The sequence below is a fragment of the Nanorana parkeri genome, unplaced genomic scaffold (assembly GCF_000935625.1).
Source record: "Nanorana parkeri isolate BGI_ZX_2015 unplaced genomic scaffold, ASM93562v1 scaffold80, whole genome shotgun sequence".
NCBI lineage: Eukaryota > Metazoa > Chordata > Amphibia > Anura > Dicroglossidae > Nanorana > Nanorana parkeri.
This window is the reverse complement of record NW_017306348.1, coordinates 2,233,058-2,243,686: the sequence shown is the minus strand read 5'-3', so window position 1 is coordinate 2,243,686 and position 10,629 is coordinate 2,233,058. Positions and strand designations below refer to the sequence as shown.

The 10,629-nt window shown below is 44.2% G+C and overlaps 1 protein-coding gene across 6 annotated transcripts in view; it reads right to left on the bottom strand.

Moving 5' to 3' along the window:
• Positions 1-4,260: 4,260 nt before the first annotated feature.
• Positions 4,261-10,629, bottom strand: part of ACTN4 (actinin alpha 4) — a 71,073-nt gene continuing 64,704 nt past the window's right edge. For 2 of the 6 annotated variants that reach the window (XM_018576932.1, XM_018576931.1), the window contains exons 15-21: positions 10,222-10,404; positions 10,010-10,144; positions 8,631-8,810; positions 8,402-8,548; positions 7,341-7,406; positions 7,051-7,209; positions 4,261-5,548 (exon numbers count right to left, since the gene is read on the bottom strand). In XM_018576932.1, the coding sequence (XP_018432434.1) occupies positions 5,390-5,548; positions 7,051-7,209; positions 7,341-7,406; positions 8,402-8,548; positions 8,631-8,810; positions 10,010-10,144; positions 10,222-10,404 (1,029 nt within the window). In that variant the 3' untranslated portion in view covers positions 4,261-5,389. Of the gene's footprint in view, positions 5,549-7,050; positions 7,210-7,340; positions 7,407-7,533; positions 7,537-7,661; positions 7,743-8,401; positions 8,549-8,630; positions 8,811-10,009; positions 10,145-10,221; positions 10,405-10,629 lie in introns of all 6 variants that reach the window. The other 4 variants (XM_018576929.1, XM_018576930.1, XM_018576933.1 and 1 more) reach the window with 3 other exon arrangements.

Here is a 10,629-nt window from a genome sequence, read left to right as displayed (position 1 = left end):
CCTAGAGGGCTAACAAAAAGATCCTGCCGAGGCAGCTAGAGAGGCTCTTGTTTTGAAACATCAAGGAGTCTTAACATCGCAGAAGAGTTCCCCTTTAATCTCTGGACATTATCTGCTGAAAGCTTGCTTGAAGAAGAGCCCTTCAGACTTCTCTTTTGCTTAATGAACTCTGTCAGAACTGTTGAGTATTCACCTTTTATTTTACTGTTGTATATATACTTTGCCTCTTTTTATGAATATCTTTTTCTGTACATTTTCTTCACTGTTTCTTTTATTAAAGGCCGATCTTAAAAATCGTTAAGCTTATCTCTACGCTCTGAATACGAACTTAAAGTATCCTTGCTCTCTGAAGAGCGCTACTGTATAGTGAATCCTGTCATATTCCTTTCTGAGAGGACAGCTGTGCTGTCTGGAAACATGGAGCTAGCTTCCCGTGCGATCAGGAAGCTGGGTGAGGAGTAATGACCCGACTCCTGGCTTCCTGATCGGCCGGGAAGCTGGCTTCTTGGCCAATCAGCATAGTCAGCCGAACAGCCGGCTCCATCCCAATTGGCTGGGAAGGCGGCATTCCAGCCAATCAGCATCAAGCCGGCTTCCCGGCCAATCAGCCATAAAGCTTCTCTTCTCAACCGTTTCCGCCGAACGTCGTACGATGCTCGGCGGGTTTTCGAACATGTCCGTAAGTTTAAAGTCGTGCGACCTTACAGTAGTAGAGGTCGCACGGCTTCCACACCTTACGATAATCGTACGATCGCGGGATTTCCCACGATTATCGTAAGGTGTGTGGGCACCCTAAGAGATCTGCTTATCTGGCCTGTGATCTTTACTGCCCAGCACTAGTGAGAGTCCCAAATCACCTCTAACCTTTTATAGCTGTCCCTAATTAAAGGCATGTCACCAGGCACTCCTCTATTACCAGTGGACAAGTTGATAAACACCAGCAGGTCTGGTAGAGGTAATGACCCAGGTGACCACGCATTCACCCGAAAGTCATAAACCTGAGTACAATATCAGCTCCATTTCATCATTTGGGATTGGGCGGTGATTGTGTAAAATAAAGGTTCATCCTCCACCTGCTCTCCCTCCCCAGCCGTGCCCTAGGGGCCGGCTCCCTGACACCCCCTAGAGGGCTAACAAAAAGATCCTGCCGAGGCAGCTAGAGAGGCTCTTGTTTTGAAACATCAAGGAGTCTTAACATCGCAGAAGAGTTCCCCTTTAATCTCTGGACATTATCTGCTGAAAGCTTGCTTGAAGAAGAGCCCTTCAGACTTCTCTTTTGCTTAATGAACTCTGTCAGAACTGTTGAGTATTCACCTTTTATTTTACTGTTGTATATATACTTTGCCTCTTTTTATGAATATCTTTTTCTGTACATTTTCTTCACTGTTTCTTTTATTAAAGGCCGATCTTAAAAATCGTTAAGCTTATCTCTACGCTCTGAATACGAACTTAAAGTATCCTTGCTCTCTGAAGAGCGCTACTGTATAGTGAATCCTGTCATATTCCTTTCTGAGAGGACAGCTGTGCTGTCTGGAAACATGGAGCTAGCTTCCCGTGCGATCAGGAAGCTGGGTGAGGAGTAATGACCCGACTCCTGGCTTCCTGATCGGCCGGGAAGCTGGCTTCTTGGCCAATCAGCATAGTCAGCCGAACAGCCGGCTCCATCCCAATTGGCTGGGAAGGCGGCATTCCAGCCAATCAGCATCAAGCCGGCTTCCCGGCCAATCAGCCATAAAGCTTCTCTTCTCAACCGTTATCGGTGCATTCCTAGTAATTACTATGTGGCACATACCAGTTTTTTTTTTATACAGGTGGGAGCTGCAGGAAAGAACAGAGGACGACATTGGTAATGCTGACATTTGTCACTGGTTGCTAGGACCGCTGAGTGGTCATAGCAACCAATGACGGCAAAGGAGGAGGACTCCTGACATGATTGGTTGCTAGGACCGCCCATTCAGCCTTTATATTGGTCCATTTGTTATTTTGAAAAGCCAAAATAACTGGAAAACAGTGAAAAAAAATAAAAGCACTTTCGGCTTCAACCAATTGATTTTTTTGCATTAATCATCATGGTCTGTATTAGTGGAGGCGTGGCAGGAGGCGTGACCTTTGCCTAAATACTTTGGTAATACTGTGTCCCTCTTTCCAATCTCGCATAGTTGGGATGTGTGATCAGAAAATAGTGAAAGGGCCAGCAGTCTCTAAAAGTCTCACACAAGTCCGAGGTAAATAAAAAAAAAAGCCTCATATATGTTTAATAAGCGCATAATATCTCTCTGCAATCATTTGATTGGAAGTTGGTTCTTCTCTTTGTTGATAGCGGGAGTGGTAATAGTTCTACGTGTTTCACACTCAGTGCGCTTCTTCAGGAACTCGATGTTGGAGGAAATCCAATCAGAAAGCAATCAGCATTCACGGGTAAAGCGTGGGACCCAAGATCCCACAAGTGAGGAGCGGGAAAGCCCAGGCAAAGGATGAGCAGCCAAACACAAAACGAACCTCTCAAGGACTGGTAGTGAGATATCCCTTTCAAAACCTACAGCTCTTATAGCCTGGAGATTTCAAGAATCCAGCATCAAGGTACACAGGTTCGTCCCGTCCCGCTGCCGGTCATGTCAGAACCGCTCGCTGATGATGCTCACATAGAGTTCCTGAAGAAGTGCACTAAGTATGAAACGCGTAGAACTATTACCACTCCAGCCATCAACAAAGAAACAACTTCAAATCAAATGACTGCAGAGAGATATTATGCGGTCACTTCTCCAAGTTTCTTGGAGTAAAATTAGGGGGGAGGGGGGTATTTGGAGGTATATACAACCTTATATATCAAAGAAAACAATCAGAATGTCAACTAAATACTGCAACAATTTTTATTTATTCCAGTTTTAATCATGTTATAAAATAAAAAGATACATTTTCTAGATGATCTTGATGTAACTGTTTTTTGGCTGTCATTAAAGGAGATCTATGAGGTTAGTGATTTCCACTCATCCTCTTAGAGCCGACGTGCGACAAAGAAGCTGTCACGGGTCAGCTCTATTGATCGGGAAGTGGGCAGAAACATGCCACCGATCAGCTCCCTTTTTTATAGTCTCTCTGCAGTGATCGGTAACACCGCTCCCCGCAGGGATTCCCCCCTCCCATCCCTCAGCGCTGGAGGAACGGACGGGGGCGGGCACAGCTGGTTCTACCTCTAGATCGGCAGAGCCAGCTGTCACTCACGCAGCTGGGTGGATATCGACAGCATTGTCTCGATCTGTCATGGCTGTGGCGCTCTCAGTATATCGGAGGCAATAGCTCGCTATATACTGAGCTTTGGGTCACAGGAGGTGGTTAGTATATGTCCTCCTGTGATCCTCAAGAGAACTATGACACTAAAACACTTACCCCATAGTTCTCTTTTAAGCACCTAAAAAGCCCCAAACTACTTTTTCTTTACCCAGATACATATAAATGCTTTTACAAAGGCTTTTTAAATGCATATAAAAGCATCTGCCTTGCACATTGCACAAATGAGGCCTAAGGCCCCATTCACATGAGGAAAGATCTGTCCATGGATCCTCACCTGATTAGAGCAGTACAGAGCAGATGTCACCACTGCGACACCTGTGTCTGTACAGTTTTTTTTCTTTCGAGTGACAGAGGAAAAAAACTGCAATTACCGGACCCCATGTCTGTATATAGGGAATCGGATGTAAACGGACATGTCTGTAAAAATAAGTCATGGCAACTGGACTTGCTGAATTTTTCTTAGACGTTTCACTGGTCATCCGTCCAGCTTTCTCAATTCAGGATTGAGAAAGCTGGTTGGATGACCAGTGAAACGTCTTCAAGAAAAATACAGCAAGCCCAGTTGCCTTGACTTATTTTTTACAGACATACCATGACCTGGATGAATGAGAACCTTCACAGACATAAACGGACATGTGTAATTCTAAGAAAGGGAAGGGGAGAGGGGTGTTGGAATCACAGAACATATTCTACCATGTCACTTTTTTGTTCCTAAGCATAGGCTCATAATTCCTTACTCACAATGCAACTGTCAATTCATGAACGGTCAACTCATCCCTCCCAGGAAAACACAAAGTCCACAAAAAAGAAGACACTTGAACAAACAGCTTATTTTAAAAATATTACTTTTATTGTTCTGTAAGGAGTTGTAGGAGGTGCAGGAATGATAGAAAGAGATGCTGCCCCCTGACATTTCTCCTGGCGGGCCGCTGGTATAAAAAGATGAGACAAGGAATGTTACAGACTTCATGGTAACAATCAGCAACCTTTATTTCGAAGACAAGAAAAAAAAACTGCAAATATAAGGTTTTGCTAGGTGAATATATATTTATATCATAAATCCCCCTAAATTAAGTAAATAGTAACCCTCTTAAAGTTTTATTATAATTTTTTTTTTTTGGTCCTTAAAAAAAGGAAAAATAAAAACCGTGACAGGGCCAGAAAAGCGACAAGAAAAAGTTTTGAAAGCTCTCATGATGTGAAGTTCAGGAATGTAGAAGGGGGGGAGGGGTGTATACCAAAGAAAATAAGTCCGTCACCAAAATATGACACAAATTGTGGAATGTAATGATACATCAGAAGGTGGTCACCAGGGGGGCGACACAATGCAGCAGGGATGTCGGTCTGATGTTTGGATTCTACTTCATTCCTCCAAACACCTCAAACATGATTGGTAAAAAAAAGTGGAATGACAGGATTCCCCCCTGGTGGCTTGTTGTAGGTTCTTGTAACAGATCTTATAATATAATACCAGCTGCCTCTGATAAGCAGAAGAAAAATAATAAAGGAGTCCCCCCTCTGGAAATATGTGATAAAATAGCTGGGGAAGGTGAAGCACCCCCTTTTAATGGATCTCTCCCCTGCCTGCAGTGTGGAGCCCTATATGTTGCGATGTCGCCAAGGAAACGGTGATGAACGAGGGAAGAACAGTCGCAGGAATGGTTAGGAACCCTGTGTGACGGAGGCTAGGACCAGGCACCTCACACATGGGCTTGTAGGACCAGGAATAAATAACCCAAGGGAGGGAGGGAGGGGTCTGTGGAGAATCTGTACAGGGTGCAATATATGAAAGGTTACCCAGAAGCGCAGTCTACGTGCCAGCGGTGTATGGAAGCACCCCTGCCCCTTAGCCGTTGCATAGATAGCTTTGCAGAGGGGGGAGGAGCGGTCCTGCAGCTTCTGATATGCCTTCTCCTCCCTCCTTGCAAAGGGAATGATAAGCTCATTTGATCCCCTCCCTCTCTCCCCTAATAGGGCGATGCTAGTAAAGGCCAGCGTCCCCCCCTAGTCCCTCCGAAGCTTCACCCCTTCAGCAGTTAGAGGCATTAGTAGCTGATGGAGGGCAGTAGGGCAGTGTTGATCTCTTTCCCCATCATGCTCACAGGTCACTCTCGCCGTACAACGCAGTAGAAAAGGACATGTAATCCAAAGCTCCAGGCGCTGCGTCCGGCCCGTGGAAGGGTGCCATGCGAGAGATGCAGTATTCTGCTTGGTCTGGTGGAAGCTCCCGACGTAGCTCTGCTGCTGTGATGTAATTCTGTACAGAATGTGGAGAAATAAATTACCATTGGATAAAAAACAAGGGTATAGAAGGCATCAGAATATCTACAACCTACAAATGGAGACAACGCAGAGGCCAGCATTTCCTATACCAGTAAACCAACAGACTAAAAGGACCAATTAATAAAAATATAGCAGTATTTGCTACTTTTTCTCAGTGCAGACAAGAAAACTTGAACGGGGGGGGGCTTTAAAGGCTTCCTGCACTTTGGGGGATCATTTATATTTGCCTCCTTGAACCTATGAGAATACAGAAGCCTATAGTAATTGAGGACTGGAACTAGTACTTGGAATTATTGGCCATCCACAGACACCTCAGTACAAAGATGGTTATTAGGAATTGTATTATAAATATAGTCTGCATCATGTAGAATTGTCAGAGAAGTATTCTGCCTATACATCTTTTTCCTTTAAGGCAAAATCAATTGTGGGATCATTTGGAGAAGTCAGGGACTGCATGTGAAGTCCTCCTCATCATTAATATTTCGTCAGTCTCTATAGACTGAACTTGGTAAATGGTGAAATATGTTATTCATTCTATAGGGCAGTGGACTATCTTACAGCCTCTGAGCACTCTCTCAGCAATATAGGGGCCAGTGTTATTATTATACAGGATTTATAGAGCGCCAACAGTTTGTGCAGCGCTTTACAATATAGGGAAGACATTACAATCACAATACAAATAAAGACAAGATGGTGAGAGCCCTGCCCCTGAGGGCTTGCAATCTAAAAGGGAGGGGGAAGTGATGCATGAGGAGGGTTGATGGACTTCGATGGGTAAATACAGAGTACATTTTACCACTGTGTGAGATGCCTCTGAGATCATTCAGAATTTACTGCAGGTGCATTTGACCGGCTTCAAGCTGCTTTTGCATACCCGTAGACTTGCATAGGGAAAGAAGCCGTACTAAAGCAAAGCGCACAAAAGCTCGTCAATACTGGCCCTAAAGCTGCAATTCTCTGCCAGACTGGGCTACTTAACACACTGTAAAGCAGAAATAAACCCATTGATTTAACAATTTCCCAAAACACGAACATTTAAGGCATGTCTAGGGTGAGAACGGTCAAAGCCCTCAAATAGCTGATCGCATGTGCAGCAACCCGGCAACTGCAGATCTACAGAGTCTAAGATGGCTGAATCCGATGCAGATTTGGCAAAGCACAACCTACAGTTATGGTCATTTGGTATTAATATACAAACACATTCAGGGGGGGAGCAACAGGAGTGGTTGAGATAATTGCCGCATATGTGTGGCGACCTAGACCCTTTAACACAACCTTCTATCAAAGCTGTTTGCCATCAAAGCAGATATTTGATAGTCAGGTGTGACCAATAAAGGGAAGGCGTTATCAAGGTCGATAGGGACCTTTCTTGCTCAACAATCCACCCAGCCTATATGACCTTGCCAGAATTTAAAGAATATGTATGAGAAACAAGTACAAGGTCCAGTACAAGTTACAAGTTACAACTCAGCTTACCTTGTCTCCAGCAAGGACCTTGAAAGATGCAATAACTTGGTCCGCAGTATCTGTGTCTGTGGTCTCCCTTGACATAAAGTCAATGAAAGCTTGGAAGGTCACCATGCCTGAATTGTTGGGATCAACATTTGCCATGATGCGGTTAAATTCTACGTCACCCTACAAGAAAAGCACAATGGAAAGCTCAGTCAGAGAACTGAAATACTCAGATCAAATGATGGTCACACTGGGAGAAGTCACAGGTGGACACCAGGAGGAACCACGGAGGGACAGAGAAGTGAGAAGCATACCAAGCTGTATCCCGTAGAGATAAGAAGAGCTCGAAAGTCATCCAATTCCAGAGCGGCAACTCTCTTCTTCTTTAAAGAGCAATAAAACAAAGATGGAGAAAGGAAAAAGGTTCCAGCAAAGAGAAAAAGGTGGGAAATGTTTGAAGACAAAAAGATAAATTAATGCAAAAAAGGGAGAAAAGAAATGGAGCACCAACTCCAATATAAAGCAGAGAAGGAGGTGGGAGGGAAGATAGACAGTTTGAGGAAACAAATGATAGAAAGCGAGAGAAAGACACAAAGCGACAGCGTTAGTTTGGATTTAGCTTGGCAGTTTGGTACCTGTCTTTCATTTTCCACATCATAGCCCAGACTGATGAGACAAGCTTTGAATTCTTCAGGTCCCAGAGCACCCGTATGGTCCTGTGATGGGGTAGAATATGGTAGGAGAGGGAGCATGTGGATCCAGAAGGCAAGCAGTGGTGAGCGGGAGACGGAGGCAGTGAAATGGCGTGGAGGCGATGGGTGATGGACGAGATTGATGGAAGAGAAACAGAACATTACGTTACAGAATGCTTAACATGATTGGGAGATTTGGGACAAATGGGAGATGTAGTCTGACTTGTGCTGACAACACTGGAGAGTGGCCTTCTGGGACAGGATGGGAAGGAAGTGACACATTAAAGAGTTTATGAAATGGGGATCCTACCATTTATCTACTCTTTTCATATAAAGTCTAAGCTACATAGAGGATTGCCAGTCTCTATACAGTTACTTCCAACTAAACAGATTCCCACATTCACTAACACATCATCAACCTCTACTTGTCACATGTTGCTGTCATTAATCCTGCCAATCTGCTTGCTAATAACTGCAGGTGACCATTGTAACTATTACGTATATTTCTAAGCAATATATTACAAATACTGCCCATACACCACCATACATACAGAAAAATCTCATACAACAATCATGGAGGACACACAGGAACTCCCTCATTTGCTACCCTCTAAGTGAATTGCTAAAATTATGTATGACCAAGCCTTGCTCTTTCCTGCATAACCTGTGAAAGTGATGCTCACCTTGTCAAAGTGGTTGAAGGATGCTCTGAACTCGTGCATTTGCTCCTGACTGATGCCCTTGGCATCCCTTGTTAGGATCTGATTCTCCACCTCATTGATGGTTCTAGCAATGGTGGTGAGGAGATGCTCCCAGCCGACACGAATGTGCTGCAGAAACAGAAGGTTCATTGTTACCAACCAGAAAAAAAATAAAGACTTTTTAGAATAAATGAATCCAACTGAGTCTCACCTCCATGGTGTAGTTGGTGTGCTTGTTATCAAAGATGAGGGCTTCCTGAATGAGCTGGTGCTGCTGCTCCATTCTGTCTATGTTAGGCTTGTGGTTTATGACGCTCTGTTCGTACTGCTTCAGATGGCTCATCTGGTCCTCCAGAGTGCCATGCATTTCAATGGCAATCCTTCCAATTTCCTGCAGACATGAGAGAAAGCAGTGATTATCAGCTGGGACAAAGACACCATAACCCTGGCACTGCGAGTACACACGGGCACAAACAATGTCACTTTTATTGCAGTTATTAAATGTTTACTAAAAATAAAATAAATGAAGCCCTTTGCTGCTCTCATCTCCTGCTGGGAACAAAAAGTCCTGCGTAATCCAAGTCTCTGGAGCTCATACAGGGCTATGGACTCCCCATGTGACAATACTCACTGGCTCACCAATGTCACATGGAGTAACAGGCTCCTCCATACTGGAAAATAAGTCATATCTTTGGGCTCCTGGCATGAATGGGGTTCAAAAAAGGCGGATATATGATGTTGGGTATGGGAGGAAAACACTGATGTAACAATGCTGAAGTGCAGCACAACCACCAATGGCTACACATTAAAGCACTACTTGAGCTCTGTGCAAGGGAAAGGAGGAGGAGAGATGCAGTGCCCTGCTGTCTCCTACATCCCTTATTTCCCCGCTTTATGGACAAGGTGAAAGAGCAGAGTGAATGTTATGTAGACATCACTCGGCAGCTGCAAGTTTGAGCAATCTGTACAAAACAAGAAGGTGGCTAAGCTTAGGACCAATGTTTAATTATTAAAGTGCACAGAACTGTCACTTGCCCACTCTTAGCATAGCACACAGGGGTAAATGAGTCAAATGGAGAGACAGAAGTCAGGAAAGACTGGGGCACAACCTGTATGCTTAGTAAACAAAAAGGTTACTGCTTTATTTTTGATCTGATATGAGTCAACAGTCACTTTTTCAGTTGTGATATGCAGTGGATTCAAGTCAGAAGAGGAATGTCTGCAGCAAAGCCGAGATCAGATCAGATACTGGAAAACTTCCAACCACCACCTAGTTGCTCAAATTCCTAAATAACTATTTAGCTGCTCAAGACATAAGGAAACTCCTTGAAAAAATGAAGGATATATTACAAAATAAACCCAAAACAAACCAATATCATAAGACACTATAAATGACCAATTAGGAAAGATTCTGCAGTTCCAGCTCTCTGCACTAGATGGCGATGTTCTACTGTTTCCAAGCTGCCACCACCCGTCAGACTTTAAACACAGGATGTCAAATAAGGTCTGACTAGCTAAAACAATGGAGGGTTTTCCTCTATAGGAAGGGAAGGAAGCAGCCAAGACAGCACCATGCATGTTGCTACATACCTCCATCTTGCTTTGGATCCAAGGTCCCTCCACATTAGCTAGGCTGGCAAACTCCAGACGCAAGCGCTCGTTGGACTGTTGCTTGTCCTGCTCTGTCGTCAAAGCATTGTCTCTCTTTGGGACCAGCTGCTGTACCTGAAATTGATCATTTTGCATTAGAATCGGCTCCTGTACCCAGGCGACCTCACGCTCATCATTCTAGAGTCACCTACCTTGTCCCATTTGGAATTAATTATTTCTGGAGTAACCGTGGTGTAAGGGTTTCCACCGGACAACTTAATGTTGTTATAATCGGCGATCTTCTGGATCTGGCGTTGGATGTCAAGGATGGCTTCCCTCTCTCGGTCTGCATCTGGCAGAGTGGATTTAAACTGGCCGTGGGCTGTGATTAGGCCCTGTAATGGACAAATCAAAAATAGCATGTTTTCTCCTGCACAATGTTTCCCATACTGAGCAAATAGATTATTCAACTTGGCTGTAAAGCGTGCCACAAAGTCTCGAAAATTCAACTTGAGTACATGACAGTGGTTAAGCTCAACCTCACTGCCTCCTGAGCCTTCCTTAAAGATCTATAATGCCATAGATCGTCTGTCTGACCAAGAGGGAGATTTGAAAGGGGG